Source organism: Nicotiana tomentosiformis, chromosome 1 (assembly GCF_000390325.3).
Source record: "Nicotiana tomentosiformis chromosome 1, ASM39032v3, whole genome shotgun sequence".
NCBI classification, from domain to species: Eukaryota; Viridiplantae; Streptophyta; class Magnoliopsida; order Solanales; family Solanaceae; genus Nicotiana; species Nicotiana tomentosiformis.
The window spans coordinates 55,381,025-55,406,188 of NC_090812.1; the positions used below are offsets into that span (position 1 = coordinate 55,381,025).

At 34.3% G+C, this 25,164-nt stretch overlaps 2 protein-coding genes across 2 annotated transcripts; one reads left to right on the forward strand and one right to left on the reverse strand.

Annotated features, from left to right (window-relative positions):
• Positions 1-7,091: 7,091 nt before the first annotated feature.
• On the reverse strand, positions 7,092-12,905 carry LOC104119000 (3-phosphoshikimate 1-carboxyvinyltransferase 1, chloroplastic). The gene is made up of 8 exons (XM_009630388.4): positions 12,440-12,905; positions 11,208-11,452; positions 10,678-10,831; positions 9,460-9,674; positions 9,260-9,377; positions 8,832-9,042; positions 7,757-7,818; positions 7,092-7,623 (listed from the first exon to the last, which is right to left on the reverse strand). Exons 1-8 carry the CDS (start codon positions 12,770-12,772, stop codon positions 7,405-7,407), a joined length of 1,557 nt encoding a protein of 518 aa, XP_009628683.1. The 5' UTR covers positions 12,773-12,905; the 3' UTR covers positions 7,092-7,404.
• A 5,013-nt stretch (positions 12,906-17,918) lies between these two features.
• On the forward strand, positions 17,919-19,436 carry LOC138906556 (uncharacterized mitochondrial protein AtMg00810-like). The gene is made up of 3 exons (XM_070195621.1): positions 17,919-17,997; positions 18,821-19,112; positions 19,196-19,436. Exons 1-3 carry the CDS (start codon positions 17,919-17,921, stop codon positions 19,434-19,436), a joined length of 612 nt encoding a protein of 203 aa, XP_070051722.1.
• The last annotated feature ends 5,728 nt before the right edge of the window (positions 19,437-25,164 follow it).

The following is a 25,164-nucleotide window of genomic DNA, read 5'->3' on the forward strand; positions in this document are numbered from 1 at the left end:
TAAATAAGGAAGAAAATATTTTGGATTTTGATTTGAATTGTTTTTTCTTTTTTTATCGAATGAAAGACTTCAAAAAAGAAGGAAAATATTTTTGGATTTTTTTTTTTGATTTTCTAAGGAAAGAATTCTAAAAATGGAATTAAGGAAAAGGAAAAATATTTTTGATTTTTTTTTGAAAATTGGGGCCGCAACCGATGAGGTTAGCCTACGTATCTCATATCCGCTGAGAATCAGACCCGCGTAGTTCGGTAAGAAAAGCATGACCTTTTTTTGAAAATATTTGGCGTATTTTGAATTTTTTTTTCTTCAAAATGTCGGCAGAGTTTTGGGATTTTCAAATATCTGAATTTTCAAAAATCGGGTAAATTTCTCTCTCTTGCCTCACTCTTGGTTTTTCTTAATTTTCTTTCCCTATTCTAGAAGTCGGTCAATATGCAAGCCGAAACAAATAAATGTACAGGTAGCACGTCACAATGCATTAGGATGGTCTTTTGATTTGGGTACACCTGTCCTAGACGGAACCAACCCCTGTGTTGAGTCCCCAAAGTCAAATGCACGTGATGCAAACAAATGTACCTACTAGGGATCCAGCATGAGGTTATGTCACTCTAAGTTTAAATCGTGGGTGTATTATTCTAGACCTGGCTTACCCGAGTGGACAACTCGAGCCGAGGGGGGCAGCGTACCGGGAATACTGAAGCTTTACCCGCTTTGCAACTTGTCTGATCCTCGTTCTAAAATTAGGGTATGACTCTAACAGAAAAGAAGCCACGCGAGGCGCACGCTTCCCAGAAGATTTAGAAGACTCAGAGAGAAGAAGGGTTTTCGTAACAGTTTATATACAGTTCACGGCAATATCAAAGCGGTAAAGAGCGACAATTAGCACATTAGGCTCAAACACGTAAAATATCAGATAATAAACAAAAGCCAAGTATAAAAGTCATTTAAGCTCGAATTTTTAACTCTGAACCAGAAGTTCTAGGTTCGTTTCCTCAGCGGAGTCGCCAGAGCTGTCACACCTCCTTTTTCCCGGGGGATAGGGAATAGGAGAGTTTTTCCAATTTAAGTGACATTATTCGAAATGAGATTATTTATTTAATTCAGAGTCGCCACTTGGGATAATTATTATGGTGTCCCAAGTTACCGGTTTATTTTAGAATCCCAAATCGAGAAGATTAACTCTATTTATGGTCCGCGAACACAGAAGATCGGGTAAGAAATTCTGTTAACCCAGGAGAAGGTGTGAGGCACTCCCGAGTTCCGTGGTTTTAGCATGATCGCTTATTAATTAATACTTGGCCTAATTATCTGACTTATTGCATATCTACATCATATTCTGCATTTTTACTTTTTAATCGCTTTTAATTATTTTTAGCCCATTTAGTATTTATGGAATTTATTTGAACAAGTCGCGATGTCGTGCATTCGTTGTTTTGGTACATATTGTAAATTACGCCACGTGAAACGTACCCGTGATTCACAATATGTTTATTTTAATTATTTGAAGTTGGGGTCAAGTCGCGTGAAACACGCATGTGAGTTGGGATTTACGTATCATGACTATGCCACAGGAACCGTACCCATAGTCACAATGATTTATTATTAATCGCACCTAAAGCAAGCTACGATGTTTATTCTTCCTAACTTGAAATTATCGTTATGCATAAGTATTGGAACTTATTGTGGAAGAAATAAATCAGATTTATTATGGACAGATGGGCTAGCTTCAAATTAGCTCTTAGGGCCTGGAAGAATTTATTTATTTGGTCCAAATGTTATATCACTACTATAGTTCAAATTGTTAAAACTTATCGGACAAAAAAAATGGAACTTATATTCTTGAGGTTCTTGGTATACATTAAAATTTAGAAATTTTATTCAATTGTAATATAACAACAAGAGAAAACTAATAGGCCACTAATCACACACAAAAAAAAAAATTATACTGTCAAGGCAATAATAAAGAAGAAGAAGAGTGGACCTCTCTTTTACTAAATTTCTTTTCTGCTGCGTACAATGATATGGAAGCTCCTGAAGCAGAACTCTCGGAATGAGCCATCAACCATGACCTCGAACCGGCAAACTCGAACATCACCTTACTCTAGCGATGGTTTTGGGACTAATTTTCAACATGTTTCTATGAAATTATCTTGGCTGGAATTTTGGTATTAAAGGATGGTGAAAGAAGGAGAAAGAATGACACAAATAGAAATTCTCTTAGCGTAGAGGAAGAAAAAATAATTCTCTCAATTTCCTCCTTTCTTTTTTTCTCTCCTTCTCTCCCTTTTCCCCCTCACATTTTTCTTCTATTTATAGAAAAAATTTTGGATTTTTTTCCAGATGTTTTATTTTATTTTATTATTTTATTATTTTTTAATTAAAAAGAATTCCCACTTCCCATTTTTCTTCTTTTTAAAAAAAAATAATTTCCACTTTCCTTTACTTTTATGTTTTAATTTCTAACTTTTTTACTTTATTTATATTTAAATTCCCACTTTTTTTACTTTTCTTTTTTTATTTTTCACTTATTTTACTTTTTTTTTAATTTTAATTTCCACTTTCTTTCACTTTTTTTTAAAAATTTTCAGCTACCTTTACTTTTATTTTTTAATTCAACTTTCTTTTACTTTTTATTTTTTAAATTTCCATATTTATTTACTTTTATTTTTTTAATTTTTCATTTTCTTTTACTTTTTATTAAATAATTTCCACCTACTTTTACCTTTTACTTTTTAATTCTATACGTCTACTTTTTTAAATTTTTATTCAAATCCTAAAATTTTAAAAAATATTAATAGTAATAATTGACCTTTTAAATTATTTTTAATTTTTACCCTATATATAAAAAAATATAACAAAGCTAAAAAATATATATTAAATTTTTAAAAATATTTACACAGTAGAATGTGATAAAAATTCAAATATAGTAAAAAATTAGGTGCTCACATATATAATATTAGAAAAAGTAAAAAAGATTTTTTTATAATTTAGAGGATAAAATAGTATTTATCTACTAGAAAGTTTGAGAAATATAATTGAGTGACTTTCTAGGTGTTGTAGACATAGTTAAGTGACTTTTATGTTACAAACAAAAGAAATACAAATTTACTAAGTAATTTAAGATAATTGAGTGACTTTCTGAGTAATTAACTCCTTAATTTTTGGTGAGATAAGTAAAAATAGACCAAGAATTTAAGTTAGTAATTGGTCTAAACTCTCTCTAATGCACATGGTTGAATGAAGGATCGGATCACATCAGAATATATTACGTATATGCAATCTTATAATACATTCTGCAATAAATTATTTTTACGGCTCGAACTTATAATCTCTTATGTCCTTTTACCCCCACAACCCCCCTTTCTACAAGTTAAAGGTGATAAGTATCCATACTTTGCATCTTCCCTAGAGTGTTGGAGTTTTAAAAAATTGAGGATGAGGTGTTTGAGTTAATGCAAATGCCCCAAAAGGAGACAGAGTCATGTGAAAGTTCACATTAGTTTGCTGGTAATAAGGCAACCTTGAAAGCAAGGCAAGAAACATAACATGGCTTCCCCTTATATTCAGTGGCTTATGTTCTAAAGTTTGTTAGGCCAGCTATCATGTGATTTTGTATGTCCATTATTATTAGCCTCACAAAATTACCTAGACCTAACTCTACTCTACCTTCAACTTAAAGCTTTTTTTTGCCTAAAAAGTAAGAACAATGACGTTGACGGAAGTAAATCCACAACACTAGTAATTAAATACCACAGTGTTTCTTTGACTCTCTTAATTAAGTATATCGTAACAGTGAAATCAATCATCATATGATGCATATATAACACGATAGAATTGTGCATTTCATCGCATAAGATTCTCAAATCAACTCCAATTATTATCTGTGATCCATTTTCATTCTCTTTTATGCTCGAGAAAGAAAATCAAGAAAGATAACTTGCTTGTCTTCATAATAATATACCCCTTTTTATACGTACATGAAGTCATTCGTGATCTTATGTCCCTCCCACTCTTCACCATCTTATCTTTTCTTCTTCTCATGACGCTAGAATTATCAAGAAACAATATCATATATTTAATAAATTTTTAACCCGGATTCCAGAAAATTAATTAGTAATGGCTTCTTACGTGTATCTCTAAACGTGATTCGAACTCCAAATTCATGAATTTTAAGGTGAGTCGCTTATTATTTAATTCAATCACTCTCGTCATAAAATTCTCGTACTTACATGGATTGTTCAAAAGAAGTTCTTGTAATACCGTTGACACATTCGGATTTATCCTCGTGAATTTTATAAAAAAAACTGAGTCATACTGCCGAACTATGAGTTTAATGTATCTTTTCGAGAAAATACTGTCCTAATTGGGCACCTTCATTTGAGATAATAGAATCTTTTTTATAATAAATACTTGTGATGCTATGGGCGGTGGGAAGAAGGAAAACACACAAAGAGGGAGGTGATTAGTTTAATAATATTTTAAAGTTTATTGTTTTATTTAAGGTGTACTGAGAATAATAACTAGGACAGCATGGAACATGATGCCAGATTATAAAGAAACAATAGTTGGGACATGGTTGCCTTACTTCTTTGGCAACTTGTTCACATGGACATAGCGGTTCTTTCTGCTTATACTTTATTTTATTTTAATTTGTTTCCCATTATTTATTTGCTTATTACAAGTACAACTCTTATTCTTGGAGTTCTTGAGATTTAGATTTGCCATTGGTGGTTGTAATTTCGTGCCTTACCACTCTTATTAATTAGGATACGCGTAAATATATATGTTTTGTTTAATTAGACTATTTTACTGAAAAAGTATTCGATTCTACGCTATGATTCTTCTTCTTTTATGACATTTTTAATTCATTAGTACATTACGATTTTCTATCTACCCTTAAGCAAACCTGATTTATATAGCTGTTGCGATTTTTAAAAGTGAATATAATTAGAGAAATAAAATTGAGAAAACTCTATGAATTGTCAATTCAAATAGCTATCATGTGCTGCCTTATTATTATTATTATTCTCGTGAACAGATTTGGATCTCAATTCTCACCTCGACTCATGTAACAAACTTTGAGTCTTACGAAAAATCTTGAGTTTCATGCTAGTACTATATATTATTTTGAAAATTTTCAATATGCCTAACCACAATTCTGTTTTTATACAACTTTTAAGAATTGAAATTCATTTACTTATACTGTGAGTAGGGGTGTACAAAGAAAATCGATAAACCGCACCAAATCGATAATCCGAGTCAAATCGAGAAAAAACCTCCGACTATGGTTTGGTTTGGTGTTGGAAAAAAAAACCCGACCATAATTGGTTTGATTTGGTTTTAACTAAAATAAAGTCAAACAAAAACCAAACCAACCGACATTACATTTATGAAAAATTTAAATATATTTAATACATACAAATATTTATTCTAGTGTAGTTTATCAATATTTCTTAAACTTTTTCATAATTTTATTTTTAACGTATTATTTCAAGCTTGGACTTATAATTTTTGAATGCACCAATAAGTTTTATAGTTCATAAATGTTAGTAACTCAAACAAATCGCATACCAAAATCAAATCAATATTAATGTTAACAAAAGACATTCAATTCAATTGCTAGGAATGACATATCTATTTATTTAGTTTTTTCGTGGTTTAGATAAAATGCAAAACTTATTTTTTTTAGTGTTTAGTCATGTAAATAATAGTATTTATTAGTCGTACTTATTTTAGCAACTTAGTAATTTAAGATTATGTTTATTTTTATTATGGCTTATTAATAATATTTATTTTATGCTATTTTATTATCTTTATTGTTGAATTTTTAGTACAATGCCATGACTCATCTTATATTTTATGTTAGTTTCTTGGAAACACCTCATATAGTTATGTCTTACTAGGATTAAGAAAATATTTGGAGCACAAATTATATGTTTTGTGCTATGAAAACTATATGAAAAAAATCCGAAACAACCCGAAAAACCTGAAAAAAACGAAATTAAAAAATCCGACTTTTATTGGTTTGGTTTGGTCTTTAGATTTATAATCCGACACGATTGATTTGGTTTGATTTGGTAATTAGAAAATCCGAACCAACCTGACCTGTGTACACCCCTAATTGTCATGCTATAACTGTGATGTAATATTTTCTCCCTTTTCAACTATTACTTTACTGTCTCTTTTATCATTAAAAATATATTATATAAGTCAAATTAATATCTTAAACTTTATGTCTAGTCAAACAATATCATATAAAATTAAACGAAAGAAGTATTAGATAATAGATAGTATAACTAATTAAACAAGTTGTTGTCAAAATTTGGAAGAGATCCTAGATTGTCTCAAGCCATATTAACATCTCAATGGACAACAGCGAAAAGTCAAAATTAAGTGTCTTCGTTTGATAAGATCCTAGATTTCCTTTGCCAGAAAAACGAAGAGGACCTTCTAATTTCATTTGGACTTGCCTCTTCCCTCAAAAAATACGAAAAGAAGAAATCGATTAGAATATTATAATGTCATTTTTTCACTTTCTTAATATGTATCAGAAATCAAGAATTTAAGTTTATACTCTCTTCGTTCACTGTTACTTGGCACGTTTTGACTTTTTACGCCCCTTACAAAATAATAAATGAATTGCATAATTTGCCATGATACCCATATTAATTGATGCATATTTTATTGGATTTGAGAAAATGATTTGAAATGAGTAATAAATAATGTGGGTATAAGTGACAAGTAAAAATAAAAATCTATTTTTAGTATATTTTTCAAGTAAAAGTGGAACGGAGGGAGTAATTAACTATAATTAATACCCCGAGGAAACATTAACTATAACAATTCAAGTGGAATACAAGTTAAAAACATATACTCCTACTTTGATTAAAAGCTTCTCTACATCTCTCGTTTCTCTCTTATTTTGTTCAACTTTATTTTACGATATGTTACCGTCTCTAGAATTCATTTTTCATCAATCGTCTTCTAGTTGTGTATATTAATTTTGTTAGCAGCAGAGCATCTTGGAAACTTCACAGAAAGTTTAGTGCATATAATACAGTAGCATCACAATATAGTCTGTACTCTGTAGCTGGAAAAAATTACTGAATCACAATCTCATTTTAATAAAGAGAATAACTCCAGATAAAAATAAAGGTCTTGTGTCCCTCATGTTCAAAATAGTACTTCTTATACTGCACCATGCTAGTTCATCTTAACTCTATAGTATACATACATGTCTTCTGGACAAAAGAAATAAATACAATGAACATCATCATCTCAGGACAAATGAAAAGGAGTTGAAAGCTTGGATCAAAGCTTTTTCTCTTCCGGTATGGGCAGCATTTTGGTTGCCAAACTGGTACAGTCTCTCTTGTTATAAATAATTACTTAACGGTAAGTGGTTTAATGCTTGGAGTACTGCTGGAGAACGTCAAAGTAGTTGGGGAAGGTTTTGCGAGTACAACCGGGGTCCTTAATGGTGACTGGAACATCAGCACAAGCAGCAAGAGAGAAAGCCATGGCCATTCTATGATCATCATATGTATCAATTTCCGTTACGTTTAACTTTTCAGGTGGGGTGATTATGCAGTAGTCTGGCCCTTCTACAACTGTTGCACCTAACTGGAATTTCATCCAAAATGTCAAGAGTAAGAAAAACAAAATTATTGATGGAATGAAATTTCAAGGACAACTTCTTCAAGACTACACTAGGCTTGTTAGCTGCAAATTCCATGAAACTAGCTAAGAAGTTTACCTTCCTAAGTTCTGTGCATATGGCAATCATCCGCTCAGTTTCCTTAACTCTCCAACTGGCAACTGACCAGAGAAAAGAGGAGTATGTAAGAAGTTTAGCACAATAAAGAAAGAAAGAAAGAAAGAGGGGAAAAGATTCAGCTGAAATTAAAATTTAAGCCATCTTTATGACCCCATTTCAATCCAACAAAATTCTTTATTCTCGTAAGGTCTTCAAACAGTTTAATATTTAAAGTTGTTTCAGATATCATATACATCAATGAGAAACTATATACACCTACTTCGCACTAGAAAAATCTTCAGACTCCGCAAACACTACTCCTAATTTATCTTCACTTCTTCAGTCAGCTACAAATCAAGTTTTGATTTCTTAGATCTCATATCTAATAAGAATTCAAGTTGTCCTACTTCCTACCATTACTGCCTTGTATAGTCTGTTCGAAACTCTTCATTTCCTTGAACGTACCCAAAGGGTAGCATATCGCATTCCATATTTCACGGAAGCTTTTAAAATTTTGAGTCAAGAAATTCATCAACCTAAATTTAGAATTTAAAAAATAGTAAAAACATGGCGATGATGATATTAATGGATGTTTTCTACTTATCAGAAGAAAAAGAAGAAGATATTAAATGATGTTTTCCTTTTCTTTTCCCCATCTGCTTCCCAATAAGCATTTAACCGTCACAAACACCAAATTTTAAGAGGAAAAAGAAAATCTATCTAGCAAAATTCCATGATGCAATCTTAAGTATATCAAAGAGGTAACATAACAAAGGACATCTAAGATATATCATAGTTTCTGTATCAACCTGGATATGGTGTAGGATGAGTTAACAGGATAGAAAATTGCCAAAGTTATGTCAATTTTCTTCCCTTCTCCTCAGACCCTCTAAACTACCTAGGGAAACCTCTTTGCACAATTTAGTCAGGTTATCACGGTATTTTAACTCATTATGCAGGGAAATGCTCTCATATTGAAGAATAGTGAGCCAGGTCCAATCAGTTCAGAATTATATCTTAATCAAAACAAAGTGCTTCAATTAGATTTTATCTAGGAAAGAAGGACTAGCCATACCATCTCTTATGGCAGTAGGACCATCAGCAAAAAGTGCAACTACAGCAAGAGTCATGGCAACATCTGGCATTTTGTTCATGTTCACGTCAATGGCACGCAAATGTTTCATTCCAGAAGAGTTCCTTGGAGGTCCTTTAACTGTGACACTGTTCTCTGTCCATGTAACTTCTGCTCCCATCTTCTCGAGGACCTCAGCAAACTTAACATCCCCCTTCACAAAGGAAACATAAAGATCCAGAGTAAGACCCTTGTTAGAAAATAAAAAACAATGTATATCATCCTTATGCATTCATTGACTAAGATTTAAGCCACGCGCTGTGCAACTATTACTTTTTAGTACTTGGACGAAATTAATCTTGTGAATAGAAGAAATATACGTAGTATAAAAGAAGAATTGCCCCCCAAGTTCTTAATGGCATGAGCAATACCTGTAAACTGCTTGTTCCACAACCTTCAACGGTGACAGTTCCACCCGTGACAGCTGCACCTGCCAAAAAGTAACTAGCACTTGAGGCATCTCCTTCAACATATGCTTTTCCAGGAGACCTATCATATTTTTGTAATTGTTAGCTTCGTCGGTCCGTGGACCAGATTATGAAAGACATTAACACAATGAAAACAGACTTACTTGTACTTCTGACCTCCTCGAACCAAGAATCTATCCCAGCTACTAGTGTGCTCCACAGAGACACCAAATCGCTCCATCAACTTCAGTGTCATTTCAACATAAGGTACAGAAATTAGTTTGTCAATTATTTCAATCTCCACATCCCCTAGAGCCAGTGGAGCAGCCATCAGCAGAGCAGTCAGGTATTGGCTGCTAATAGATCCAGAGAGCTTTACCTGATAGATATAAAGGAAGTGTAACTTAGCAAGAAATTACAAATGGTAATGTTATATATTTCCAGACTAGGCAAGGAGCTGAGTACTGAACCACAGACGACACATGAATTATGATTCGTCAATATGATGTTAAAAAGATTGCAGAATCAAATGTATCTTTAATTTAGTAGCAGTAGCAAGGAATGTGGAAGAGATAAAGTGGAGGGGGCGAGAGACTTTAGGAGGAAACAAAGCCAAAATAAAGGGGGACCGCAAGTTACTTGAAATTTTTTACACTCTGCATTTCGCACGAAATAGGAATAAAATGAAAATAATTCAAATGGAAAGAAAATGTATTTGTTAAGACACAATTAAATGAAATAAAAGTGTCCGCTCTCTTATAGCTTAAGCTTTTTAGATGAGGCTGTTTACATAACTCAAAATGGTATTGGAACAAGGTTGAGGTTTTGGGTTCAAATCTTACCGTCACTCATTGTCAAAAAATTATCCCATGAGCATGGCCCAAGAAAAAATCAGGTTGTACGTGAGAAAGTGTGTTAAGACAATTTATTTATTTAATAAATAGAAGTGTCCCCTCTCTATCAATTTAAGTTTTTAGATGTGGCAATCCGCATAATTCAAATAAATAAATAAAAAGTGTTCAAACAATATTAATTCATATCACTAAGCTTAAAGACTCTTCTACTTACTTCACGATAGGATACAAATTGGATCTATGTTTGGTATAGGAACACCATAAATATGAGATATGAAATAATAGGAATAATAGAAGTCCCCATAAGACACACAGGGAAAAACTGTATCAAAATACAATGGTAACTCATTTTATCCAACTGATGAGAGGCATCTTTAGGTATTTAACTTTTCAAGCAAATACATCGTTGCTTTTACAACTTAATTCATTACTTCGATAATACTATTCCTACAGTTTAAGACAATCGTAGCAACAGGCTATGGTTTACTGACATTATACATGTGGACACAACAAAATTATCATCCTCACCTTCCCTCCTGGAAGACCTCCCTTGCTGACTATACGAACTGGGGGACAATTCGTACCAAGGAAACAATCAACCTCTGCACCAAGCTGCTTAAGACCATCAACCAAATCACCAATCGGTCTCTCTCTCATCCTAGGAACTCCATCAAGTACATATCTGTAGACCAAAAAAACAAGCAAGTTCCACTGAAGAAGTATTGAGAAAGATGGTAAAACTCATGACATACAAAAGTATGCATGCATTTCTGAAGCTCACAAAACACCACTTCCAGATTAGTAGACCTTGGACGACCTAACTGACATCTAATTACTACCAAGCAGCAATCATTATCTCAACAAAAAAACAGATTAAATTGTTGTGTACATTTTGTTGTCACCAATACCCAAAGGGCAATTCATGATGACTATAAAATGGCTTCAAAAGCAACAACCGCCAAAACAAAAAACACAAAGAAACAACCCCCCCCCCCCCCCAAACACACACACACACCCAAAAACAACGAAAAGGTACAAAGAAGGAATGATTTTAAGACCTTGAATGTCCACCAGCTACAGTAACTGCTGCTGTCAATGGTCGCATTGCTGTTCCTGCATTTCCAAGGAATAGTTGGATTTCTTGCTCAGAATTTTTGGCAACGGGAAACTGCCCACCACAACCTTCCACAATTGCTCGTTGGTTTCCATTATCATCTTCTACATAAAGTCCAAGTGTTTTCAACGCAGCAAGCATGTAATGAATGTCATCACTACTCAGTAAATTGTCAACAACAGTCCTTCCCTGAAATTCAAGTGCCAGTGACATGTAATGGCAGCACAAGGTTGTTAACAACGAATATCAAGAATATAAATGTCACACAATAGTTAAAGAAATGAAATGATCATCTTATGCAGCTTAAAGAGGTTGCACGGTGGGCTACTAGTGTATTATACTGTATCAGTTGTTCAAGACAACTTCAGTTTGGGAAGAGGATTCCCAGTTGATTAGGACGGCCTATACCAAGAGTAACCTGTTGCTTTCAACCCTTTGCTTCCTTCCACACACTTGTAACATCAGTTTTACCATATATATTATTTGTAGTATTTTGAATAACATCATTAACCTCTAACAAACATCTCGTCCAATTCATTTAGAAACAAAAAACACCTTATCCAATTTATACTTAACCCACTCTAATGGCAAATTGGTAGGGTCAGAAAGGCATTGATGAATGCCAAATAACCACACACAATACCGCAAAAGATGAACATTTGGTTCATCAATTTGGTCGACTGATTGACAAAATGCAATAATTTTAGTAAAAATATCAAGCAACAAGTTAGATGTGCAAACATCTTATGTCTTTTAATATATTCAGATATAATCAACATTGCAAGTAGCACTTCCCAAAAGGTCAGCTAAATGCCAACATTTTGAAGTATATTTAATCTCAATGCAGATGTCATGGTATTGAAATGAAATCCATGCCCTGTCCTAAACCTTATACAATTACCATATGTCACCTACTTTTATACCAACCAAACACTAGAAAATCATCAAGAAAATAACTTTTCAAGGGAAAGAATTTTCCTCCATCCAAAAGCACTCCTAATGTAAACCAGAATGCCAAATAAAAGACCAAGCACACCATGTACACACTTGCACATTCAATTAACTATACCAAAGAGAAAAAGACCAACTCTTCAAGTCAATTCAGTCCAAACCCCATCAAGGATGTTTTTTTTAAAGGACAAAAGAAATATAAAAAAAAAAAGTTGGCAACTTTACCTCAGAAAGGGCAGCAAGAAGGAGAATACGATTGGAAAGGGATTTAGAACCAGGCAATTTAACAGTGCCTGATATATCTTTGATGGGTTGCAGCACAATCTCGTTGGGCTTCTGTGCAGTGGCCACTGATGCAGAAATCCTAAAAGGTGACTTTGCCACCCTCAAAACTGAATCTTTCTTACACACCCACAAAGATTTTGCTGAATTGTGGTTTATTTTCTTTGATCCGAAGAAGAGCGAATGTGAAAAAAGAAGACCCTTTTGGTTTTTAGGAAGATAGGAATTAAGATTAGGGGTCTGTTTCACTTGCCCCATGCTGCTAATCTGTGCCATTGCTGCAAGTTTTTCACTCCTTATTGTGTTCTTAGAAACAAAACTTTGGCTTGTTTTCTCAAAGTTAGAAATTTTCAACTACTATAAGAAAATGGTGATGGTAGGGAAAGTAGGTAGATTGAAGACTGATGGGGTAGGCGGGCCGTGTGCACGTTAGGCTTAAGAAGTCCTACCTCTAAACTCTAATTCAATGTCAGTGTCACTAGCGCTTCACCAACCACCTTTTGTCTCTGAATTTTTTACCTTCAAGCCATCAAAGGGTTGTTGAGGATTACTTTTGTTTTGAGGAGGTAGTTGTGAGTTTCACATTTGCTCTTTTGGTCATCATATACTATTGACTTAATATACAAATCGGCACATTTATTTGAGTGATCTTGCAAAATGGTCCCTTAATTTTTCAATTTTCTAACCAAGCATCTTTACCTTGTGGCATACCTTTTTTTCATCCTCGTTGACATCAGTTATCTATATTGGGACCCGACTAATTTGAATTCGCGCTAGAAAATTCTATTTTGAAGTATTCCCTACTAATGACAGGCTCGAATTTGATACTTTTGATTAAAGATTAATGAGTATTTTTCGCCCCATTACAACCTCTCGGATAGAGCACACCTCTCTTTGCATGGATTAGCCCGATTGGGAATCAAATACAATTGCCATATAATTATTTCAATAGTATATAGACCTCCTTTTATGAAATTTTGAGTAAGAAATTTATTTTCCATACGCCAAATCAATTTGTTCATTGTCGAAAAATATTTGAAGAGTAGTCAATTTATGTTAATAAAAGTTTGGTTACTCAAATATTCGATGAGGTAATAGTTCCTTTTCTGAGTTGTGTGTATTTTGTGGTAGGTGGTATTTCTTCTTTTTCCTTTTTTTTTTAAAAACTCCCTTGGAGGATGGAAATTGCTTGATAAATCTTGTCTCAGTTAGTAGGTGAGAGTCTTTATGTTTGTATGTTTGAACACCGAAAGCCACAAATGAGCAAACCAAAATGAAATTACATTTTTACCTTTAAAAACCATTTGATTTTTTTTCCTGCTCGAGTTCTATGCTCGAGTCTAATTGTTCTTCAACCAGTTGTAAAAAAATAGTACAAGTCATAGAGCCAATTGGACATATAGCTGTAAGGGTGGCAAAAGTGGCTCAAAACCATTTGACACGCTCAACCCGTCTAGATTTTAATAGGTTGGTCATGAGCTACTTTGGTAATGCATACGCTAAGTTTGGATACAACCCAACTAAACCCATTGAGGGAAAAGAGAGAGAAGAGTGATTTTATCACTTATTTCTCCATGTTTGATTGATGGGCGAAAATTTTTTTCTAAAAAATATTTTCTAATGTTTGGACTTTGTTTAGATAGTCGAAAATATTTTTTAGAAAAAATAATTTTCTATACTACTCTCTTGAACTCCCCTCCACCCAAATTCTCATGTTTCTTGTGCCCCTCCTACACCCCAAAATACCCAACATTTTCATGACTCTATTTTTTTCTAGAATTCAATCATTCTTTTAAAAATTCACACAAATCCAAAAGAACTAATGTGATGCTTTACTTTTTTACACAAAAATAACGCTGGAATTTGAGCTTCATAATTGAAAAAAAAACTCTTTTTCTTGTAAAAATAAAACAAAAGTACTCTTTCTACAACATAAAAAGAAAGTACTCATTTTATTGAAATGAAAGAAAAAACTTTTTCTACAATAAGAAAAGATAGTACTATTTTTCTTTAAATAAAAGAAAATATTTTTTCTACAACATGAAAAAAAAGTACTCATTTTGTAAAAAAAAAATACTTTTTCTGCATCATGAAAAGAAAGTACTTATTTTATTAAAATGAAAGAAAATAATTTTTTTACATCATAAAAATAAAATATTAATTTTGTTGAAATGAAAAAGAATATCTCTATCTACAACACGGAAATAAACTACTCTTTGGGGTTGAGGTGGTGGGAGGCGGGTTGGGGTGGGCGAAAAGTTCTGATTTTACTACTTTTTTTATTATTCTGGTCTTCGTTAGCATTATAAGATAAAAAAACTATCAAATAAAGTTCTAAATCTAAATTGAGAAACAAATCATTAGGCATGAATTGACATTTCTTCCAAAATAAGATAAAAAGCAACAGGAAAAAAAAGGAAAAAAAAAAAGAATTTCATCATCATAAATCATTCCAGAATGATATTTACGAAAAATAAAAATAAAAATTAGTATTATATATATGAGAATATTTTATCTACATTGTTTAAAAATTAAGAATATTGCAAGGATTTAGGTCAATTTGGGCGAGTGGGTTACAATCCATTATTTAGTCTATTTTGACCCAAGAGAACTTTGGATAGAATTAGACAATGACCCATTTAATAAGCCAGCCAATCTTAACCCATCCTAAATACAGCCCAACAACCATTTGCCCCCCTCCTCCCCAAAACCAATATAAGCACACAAACTAATCTAGTAAATAACTCAGCTTTTAAACTAAATTGCTAGGTGCAAATCTAATGCAATCATCTAGGAAAAAGCAGCACAGATAATAAACAAATTAATAAAGTTAAACAGGAGGAGGTTTAAAAATGCATTGTATATCTACAGTTTAGAGTTTGAGACTTTTCCATTCTCATCGAAAATGGACTTGGACCGACACATGATATTAAAAAGAAGGGATCTGTACATAAATAGCCGGTCAAATTATTTACTTTTTTTAACCGGTATACATAAATTATACATTAATAATTATACATGTATTTTATGTTCGCCGGCTATTTTTAGTTTAAATAATTGAGTGACTTCTATTTAGGTTAATTCTTCTAAAAAGAATAGTGATAACGCACATCCCTTCTAGTATTAAGACAATAAGACCTCATTGCAGCAGCTACTACCCCATTTCATTGTAGTTTAAGCTTTATACACTAATGAAGTTATAAATACTGTAATTAATATTTATATAATTAGGTCACTTATTATAAGTAAATTTAGTGGGCGTTGGAACATAAAAACTGTGAAATTCCCCAAAAAATGATTTTAAAAAATAAAATAAAAATGGTATTTGAAAATTAAAGTTCTGTTTGGACATGAACACAACTTTGAGCTATTTTTGAATTTTTTTGAGTGATTTAGAAGTGAAAATTTTGAAAAATAATTTTTTGAGGTTTTAAAATTTCCATGGCCAAATACTGATTTAAGAATAAAATGATTTTTTTGTAATGTCCAAACGGGTACTATCCTGAGGTAAACAACACAGATTGTGTTAAAAATTGATATGATATTTCTATAACTTAATTTTTTTGCAATAATGCTCAAAGTCAGTGGCGGACCCAAGTGGTGGATAGCGGGTTTAACTGAACCCGCTTTACAAAAAATTAATACTGTGTATATGTATAAATTAATATTAAAGTTGTATAAATTTTGCATAAATATTTTATTTGAACCCACTTGATAATTACTATTTTACTACTAAATTTATATGCTTCTAAGATTGAACCCGGCTTGCACAAAATTCTGGGTCCGCCACTGCTCAAAGTTAACACATCTAGCAAAGATCATGAATAACTTTCTGATCTCCCAGAAACTGATCATCTGAAAGTTCCACAGAGTTTTAATATAATTATCCATGGGGTAGACCATATCCAGTATGTCATTGCTATTATGTCAGCCTTCAAGCAATTTTGCCGTGCCCTTCCAACTTTTATTTTATCAAGTCTTGATTTAATGCGAATTAGAGAAACGAGTATCGTGAAAATACGAAAAGAGTAGATGGACATTTTAATAACAGAATATTGAAAACAAGGGATAACACCAAATAATATTAGTGATATATATCCTTATCCATCTGTTCTTATCTGTATTTTGAATGTATTTGGCTCATCCACTCTTTTCACTCTCACTAAAGACTTTTATCTCCATAATATTCTCTGTGCACCTCACATTAAACGAAATCTCATCTCAGTTTCTAAGTTTTGTAATCAAAATCGTACATCTATTGAATTTTCCCCCTCTTTCTTTGTTGTTAAGGAGCTGAACACGGGGGCACCATTGGTTCAAGGCCAGAATAGGAATGATCTGTATGAGTGGCCAACATCAAGATATCAACCACCATCTTCCCTTACTGCCACAACCAAGCCCAGTTATTACTGCTGGCACCAACGACTTGGCCACCCACACTTTAGAGTCCTTCAAGATATTTTAAAGCGTCATTCTCTATCTTGCTTAGGAAATCCTAAATTTCAGTTTTGCAATTCTTGCAATTGTAATAAGAGTCATCGGCTCCCATTTGGTCATATTTCATTGAAGAGCTCTCATCCACTAGAAATTATTTTTACTGATGTCTGGGGTCCATCACCTATTCTTTCAAGTTATACTACATTATCTTTGTTGATCATTATACCAAGTATATGTGGCTCTACTCTTTCAAATTTAAACATGAGGTCACCCCCATTTTCTCCACTTTCAAATCACTTGTTGAAAATCACTTTAACCAAAAGATAAAAACAATATACTCAGATGGAGGGGGCGAGTATGAAGGTCTTCGAACCTTTCTACATACACAAGGCATACAATATTTATTTTTCCCACCATATACACCCCAAAGAGTAGCATTTGCTGAACGACGTCATCGCCACATTATTGAAATCGCTCGTACCTTACTTCACAAAGCACCTCTACCCTCAAATCTATGGACTTTTGCCTGTCACGCTGCAATCTATTTAATAAATCGCCTTCCGACGACCATTCTGCAAATAAGTCTCCTTATCAATGTATTTTTGGCACTCAACCAAACTACCTCACCATTCGCACATTTGGTTCCCTCTGCTACCCATGGCTTAAACCATATGCCAAAAATAAATTGGAACCAAGATCCACCCCCTACGTGTATGTCGGATTCTCCTCCAAGTATTACTGTTATCAATGTTTTGACCCAATTTCTTCCAAAGTTTATTTGTCACGCCATGTCAAATTTTATGAAGATATTTTTCCCTTTCAAAGTATGTTTTCCTCAGTTAAACATAATAAGTCAACCATTGAGTGGCATGATCTTATCACCACTGAAGCAGTCTCGCTAAGTCAGTCCATTTTAACAGAAGATCATTTTCCTAATCCACCACCCATACCTATAAAAGCCTCACAACAAAATATTGTTCCAGCCATGGTGGATGCTACTCTTACAGATCATTCCTCTCAGCCAAATAACCAGGACTCACGTATTTCAGAATCATCTACTGCAGGTAAGTCTTCTACCTTGTGTTTATCTGATTCTTCCTCCCTCTCCCCTCATACAACATCTCCCTCATCAGAAAATTTTATCTCTGAATCTTCTCTATTTGCTGAACATCTTGCTTCCAATCATACTAATAAAAACCCATCTATGCCTCCCTCACCATCTCACATAATCACCCGCTCATAGAACAACATTTTTAAACCAAAAATGTTGTTCTGTACTATTTAGCTACTTCTTCAGATATTCTGTCACCCAGCACTTACAAGCAAGCACAAAAACACCCAATGTGGCGTACTGCCATGAATGATGAGTTTCAAGCACTTCTCAAGAACTAAACATGGGACTTAGTTCCTTTCCAATCATCACACAATGTAGTGGGGGTGCAAATGGCTCTTTCGGATAAAATACAAAGTGGATGGGACAATTGATCGTTTCAAGGCTCGCCTTGTTGCAAAAGGCTTCACCCAACGACCAGGTATTGATTACCATTCTACATTCAGCCCAGTTGTTAAACCAATAACAGTTCGCGTGGTTTTGTCAATTGCAATAAACATGGGATGGCCATTACACCAATTAGACGTCAACAATGCATTCTTGCAAGGAACACTTGATGATAAAGTTTATATGACACAACCCCCAGGATTTGAACATCCTAATTTTTCTAGACATGTATGTCGATTAAAAAAAGGCTCTGTATGGACTTAAACAAGCCCCACGTGCATGGTATACGTAACTACGGGAATTCCTCCAAAGTTTTGGCTTCTCTCGCACTCAATCAGATCAATCCCTTTTTGTGTACTCCTGAAATGGTATTATTCTGTATCTATTAGTCTATGTCGACGACATAGTGATTACTGGCAATAACAACGACATGCTCAATGCCTTGACAGTTTTGGCCAACAGATTCTCCTTAAAGGACCTTGGTCATCTCAACTACTTTCTCGGTGTTGAAGTGATTCCTCACAAGGATGGTCTCATCCTTTCTCAATCTAAATATATTTGTGTTCTTCTTCGCAAATGGGATATGTTTGATTGCAAAGGTGTCCAAACTCCACTGAGCACTTCAGTCACCTTATCACTAAATGATGGCACACCCCTACAGATGCCACCCAATATCGTTAGGTTCTTGGCAAGCTTCAATATCTATCATTTACTCGACCAGACATCTTTTTCGCAGTCAACAAGCTCTCTCAATTTATGCATAGCCCTTCCACTACTCATTGGAAAGCAGTTAAACGAGTCCTTCGGTACCTTAAACACACAATGTTGAATGGTCTCCTTCTCCGTCGCTCGTTCACACCAGAACTTCATGTTTATTCTAATGCTGACTGGGCAGGCGACATCCATGATCGAACTTCAACCTCTGGTTATGTTCTTTATCTTGGTGGAAATCCTATCAGCTGGTCTTCTAAAAAGCAACACACCGTTGCTCGTTCCTCAACATAAGCAGAGTATCGGGCTATTGCTACTGCTGTTGCAGAGGCGAACTGGGTATCAAATCTCCTATATGAACTTCAAAGTTCAGTGTCTCGACCACCAATAGTGTATTGTGACAATATTGGCACAACATATCTATACCAGAACCCCGTTTTCCATAGTCGAATGAAGCACATTGCAATTTATTTCCATTTTGTTCGCGATCAAGTCCAGCAGAAGCAGCTTCATGTTGTACATGTTCACTCAACTTACCAACTTGCAGACAGCCTCACTAAAGCTCTTACAAAGGCTCCATTTCAACGACATCTTAACAAGCTAGGAGTCATTGACACCACTCCTAACTTGAGGGGGCGTAATAACAGAATATCTGAAAATAAGGGATAACACCAAATAATATTAGTGATATATATCCTTATCCATCTGTTCTTATCTGTATTTTGAATGTATAGGAAGTTGTTTCTATCCCATTCATTTGTAGGACTCTTGCTACTGTTGTAATCTATATAAATAGAGACATTGTCATCAATAAAATAACATACAATTGTTTCATCTTTACATTTTACCGAAATGTGCACTTTACTTTTTGAGATACCTCCTCTAAATCACTAGTATGGCTATCAAATTCGTGATAAGCAAAATAGGCACAAAAAAAGGAGCAATAGACGAAGGTCTTCAATGAGAATATCTCTGCGTTTGAGGATACAAATTGCAGATACGAAGGTTCTTTAAATTGCAGTTCTTGATTGATCAAACTATAGTTAAAGGAATATATTTTTAAGAAGAAATTCAAACTTTGGCCGTAACCACAAACTAAAGGCATGAAGAAGTAAACGAAGTCTATATGACTTACTTTTTCCACATATGACACTTCTGTTAGAGTATTAATAATATATTAGGAGCATTGCCAACTTCCTTTACCTTTATTTGCCTGCTTTGTTTTTTATCAACAATTTAAATATTTTTTGCCATGTTGCTATATTTTTTATCAACAGTTTAAATATTTTTTAACATAATTAAATTAAGAGCTGAAGAAAAAATATTTTTATTATAAATATTTGAATGATCTTTACAATTCTTTATCATTCATAAATTTATAAATAAAATATTTTCCTTCATATTGGTATCAGAGCTTCTACGATCTTGGAAGAGAATCAAGTAGCTTCCGCTACTGGCGGGCAGCGCTAGCCAAAGTGTGCGGTCCGTCAAGCCAAATAATATGTTGGCAAAATTATAGATAGTTGTCAATAAAATTAGATTATTCGGTAAAAAGTTTCAAGACAGATTCAAGCAAAAAAACAAGTTTAAAGAGGTGTAAACAAATGTGGCACAAGATGAAGAAAGGTTTAAAAAGTTGGAGAAAAGTTTAAAAAAGTTGGAAGTTGATTATGTATTTCAACAAAATTGAGTGTTGGTGACAAAGTGCATCGACAAGACAGGTGCTTCAACGGAATTGGGTGTTGGTGACAAAGTGCATCAACGGCTGGTGACAAAGTGCATCAACGTGGGTTGGAGACATGTGCTTCAACAAAATTGAGCGTTGGTGACAAAGCGCATCAACGGGACTTGGAGACAGACGCTTTAACAAAATTGGGCGATGTTGACAAAATGCATCAACAAGAGTTGAAGACAGGTGCTTTAACAATAATTGATTGTTGGTGGCAAAGTACATCAACGAGAGTTGAAGGCAGGTGCTTCAAAAAAATTGGTTGTTGGTGACAAAGTGCATCAACGAGGGTTGGAGACATGTGTTTCAACAAAAGTAAAAGATTGGAGAGAAGTGCGACAATACAACAAAAGTCGTATACAACTTTGAATTACGGGAGAATATTGGAAAACTAATTCAAAGTTGTAGTAGGAAACCTTAGTTATTTAGGATTTGATTTATTTAATTCATGTCTAAATAGGATTTGTAGTCAGAATTAATATAGGAATAGACTTTCATCTTTCTAGTTGACATATATTTCGTACTATTATAAATAGAGGTATTACTAGCTTATTTTATATGTGGAGAAAATAAAGAATTGTAGAGATCATTCAGAGATTTATAATAAAAATATTTTTCTTTCAAGAGCTTGTTTGATCAATGACTATCTTGTTATTGCAATTTAGTATTTCAAACAAGATTTAAATTTATTTTGCAGGAATTCCAGCCAATTTCTTACCAAAGTTGCAGACTTAAATTATTACTAAAGTTTAGAACTTTAAATAAGGCTTGAATTTACCTTGGAGGAATGTTAATCTACGATTTCCTTACCAAATTTACTTTCCTGAATCTATCCTTTAACTGTGGTTGGAATACTCGTTAGATTATTTAATCTAAACCTATAAAGAAATGAAGAGAAACAACAACGAAGAGGGGTCGAATCCATTTTCCCCCTTCTTCCCTCCCTCGATCTATTAAATAAAATATTCAAAAAAGATTTGGTCATATTCTATCCGTTGTGTATCGAATAGGGAAACTGAAATTTCTCAAGCTTCTCCCACATCGAAAGCGAAAGCAAAAGCTAAATTATCACAATAATCTTGATATTTTCCGTCATCTTCGTAGTGTGTTCATTTGGTGGGAGTAAGAGGAGTACTGGTGCATTAACTGTCATCCTTTTGTCCGTGCATACGATAAAATAGAGTAAGCAAAGGCCCCCTTATAATAATTACTATTTGCGCTAGAAATAAATGTATCACTCGAAGTGTAAATATTTTTATCTTTTTTTTTTTTATAAATGTGTTAAATTTTTATAATAGAGCATGAGTGATGATGTTAGAGATTATTGAGGTTGAAGGCTAACTTGAGTCGTCAAAGGTTCAAGACTCAATTGAGCGTTAGCAAAATTGTATTCTCACCACAAGACACTTCGAGTTATCAAAATGTAATAGTAACGTTATAGTGGTCCCATTTTAGTCGATAGAGTTAGAAGTAATAAATATTGTAAACGCACAAGTGAACGTTTATAAGTTTGGGAGTTGAAGAATATGGTAAAGATCCTCTTCTAGGGAGTGAGTGGGTGAGATTTAAACTCTGCACATAAAATCCAATCCAATTCCCAAGATTAATGAAGGGCTAATTGTGCAAATAGTAGTCCTCGTGCAAAATCACAATACAAACGACTACCGTACATGGGCAAAGTTTTGTTACTAATCCTATTAATTATTGGAATTAAATGGTTATAATTAGTTGAAATGTATTGAAAGGGGAAGAGGAGTTGTTCATCGAGCTAAGAAGGAGATAAGAGAGAGAAGAGAATGTTCTGAAAAAAATTGGACTCTATTAGTCAATCTGTCCTTACACGTGTGTAACCACTTGTATATATATATGACCTCACTAACTATTTCTAACAATACATATAAGCACATGTTAACACTAAACTAACACTAACTAATTATGTACAACTAACAATGCTAATATAGAACTCTATACTGCATCCAGGGGCGGATTTAGGGGGGCGGAAGGGGGTTCATCCGAACCCCCTTCGCCAAAATATTATACTATATATAAGGCAAAATCTATTTTTTTACATCTATATATTAAGTTTTGAACCCCCTTGACACAACTCAAAAGTGTAGCTTAGTGGTCAAGGGGGTTCAAAATCTTTGAAAGGTTATAGGTTCAATTCCCACTAGCTACGATCTTTTTTTTTCTTGAACCCCCTTCGCCGAGATCTTGCCTCCGCCACTTACTGCATCCATTGGTTTCAATACTCCCCTCAAGTTGGGTGATGAAAAATATTTATCATACTCAACTTGCAAACCATTTTACTGTGCAGTTGCTTCCCAAATGCCACGGTTAATATGTCTGCTATATGATCCCTGACACAATACAACTCCATGGACAGATCAACTTTCACACCTAGTTCTTCAAGCAATCCATGTATCCATACCAACTCAGCTATAGTTGTAGTCATATTCCTGTATTCTGCCTCTGCTGAGCTTCTTGAAATTGCACTCTGCTTCTTGGATTTTCAGGAGATCATTGAATCTCCAAGTTTTATGTAGTAGCTTGTTACTGATTTTCTAGTTACTAGGCATGATGCCCAGTCAGCATCACAAAATGCAATGACTTTGCCACTATGTTTAATACTTATCAGTAGGCCTTGTCCTGGACAGTCTTTCACATATCTTACCACTCTTTGGGCTGCATCATAATGAGACTGCTTTGGTGCATTCATGAACTGGCTTAACATCTGAAATGCAAAAGAGATATCTGGTCTTGTGATTGCCAGATATAGAAGCTTGGCAATTAATCTCTGGTATACCCTCATGTCCTCAAGTTCAGGGTCATCCTCTTGCATGCTAAATAGTTTGTCATACTCCACACTTGTTAGCTTCACATTCTGATCCAATGGGAATGCAACTGGTCCCCCCCCCCTCCAAGCCACATTCCGAGATAAGCTCTAGAGCATATTTCCTCTGATGCATAACAATGCCTCTGTATGACCTTGCAAACTCCATGCCAAGGAAAAATTTGAGCTCTCCCAAATCTTTTATCTTGAAATTACAATTCAGTATCTTTTTAGCATCTTGTATGAGACCATTTTCACTCCCTGTAATTAAGAGATCATCTACATACACCAATATGATCATTATATCACTACCACTCCTTTTGGTAAACAAAAGAGTAATCCCCCTGAATACCAAAGCCCTGTGGTAAGGACATATAGACTTCCTCTGAAAGATCACCTTGAATGAAGGCATTGTAAACATCCATCTATAACAAGGGCCAAGCACACTAGGCTGCCAGGGCAACAATACTCCTCACTGTGACCATCTTTACTACATGAGAGAAAGTCTCATAATAATCCAGATCCTCCTACTGAGTAAACCCCTTAGCCACTAACCTGGCTTTATACCTCTCTATAGACCCATCAACTTTGTACTTGACTTTGTAAACCCACTTACAACCTATGGGAGTCTTCCCTGCAGGAAAAGCTACTAACTCCTAGGTATTGTTGTATGTGAGAACCTGAATCTCAAGCTTCATAGCTTGCACCCAATTGTTGTCAGTAACAGCTTGATCAAAAGATGTTGGTTCTATGATGGATGAGTAGGATGACAAACAAGTTTGATAAGAAGAAGATAAGGAAGAGTAGTTAATGGAATCCGTGATATAGTAAGGTTTGGAGGATGAAGGTTTGACTTGATGACGAACAAAGTCTGTAAGCCATAAGGGAGGTTTGGATGGTGTTCCAGATTTTCTCAAGGGGGATGTAGGAAGAGGAGGAAAATGTTGGTGCTGTGGTGATGCTGATAGAGTTGCAGGAGGAGTGGACATGACAGGAGATGATGCTGGAGCATGAGAAGGAATTTGAGGGGTAGGGGGAGATGAGACGACTGGAGGAGTAGCTGGAGTAGGAAATAAAGCAGAGAGAAATAACAAAGGTGGAGACAAGGAATGGTCAAAGAAGGTGAAGGAGGATCAGAAGCGGGAACTAAAGGTGATGAGACATCCATAGTAGCAGGAAATGAATCATCATAATTAGAAGCTAGAACACTGATGAAAAATATAGGTGTTGGGCCTGAAGACAGAGTATGCAAAAAAGTGGACTTAGGATACTTGAAGGGAAATATTTTCTCCCTGAAGGATACATCCCTACTAATAAAGAATGTCCCAGTGGAGATATTGTATAACATGTAACCCTTATGAGAAACTGAATAACCCATAAAGATAGCAGGTATGGCTCTTTGAGAAAATTTATTTGTATTATTTAGGGTAGTTGCATAACAAAGACATCCAAAGACTCTA

Excerpts from the sequence above, each read along its gene's own strand:
- LOC104119000 (XM_009630388.4), bottom strand. The coding sequence starts at position 12,772 with ATGGCACAGATTAGCAGCATGGGGCAAGTGAAACAGACCCCTAATCTT. Across the intron at positions 11,453-12,439 it reads TTCTTGCTGCCCTTTCTGAG|GGAAGGACTGTTGTTGACAA; the intron begins GTAAAGTTGCCA and ends CTTGAATTTCAG. Across the intron at positions 9,378-9,459 it reads CGAGGAGGTCAGAAGTACAA|GTCTCCTGGAAAAGCATATG; the intron begins GTAAGTCTGTTT and ends AAAATATGATAG.
- LOC138906556 (XM_070195621.1), top strand. The coding sequence starts at position 17,919 with ATGGTGGATGCTACTCTTACAGATCATTCCTCTCAGCCAAATAACCAG. Across the intron at positions 17,998-18,820 it reads TTCAGAATCATCTACTGCAG|TCTATGTCGACGACATAGTG; the intron begins GTAAGTCTTCTA and ends TGTATCTATTAG. Across the intron at positions 19,113-19,195 it reads ATGCCACCCAATATCGTTAG|CCCTTCCACTACTCATTGGA; the intron begins GTTCTTGGCAAG and ends ATTTATGCATAG.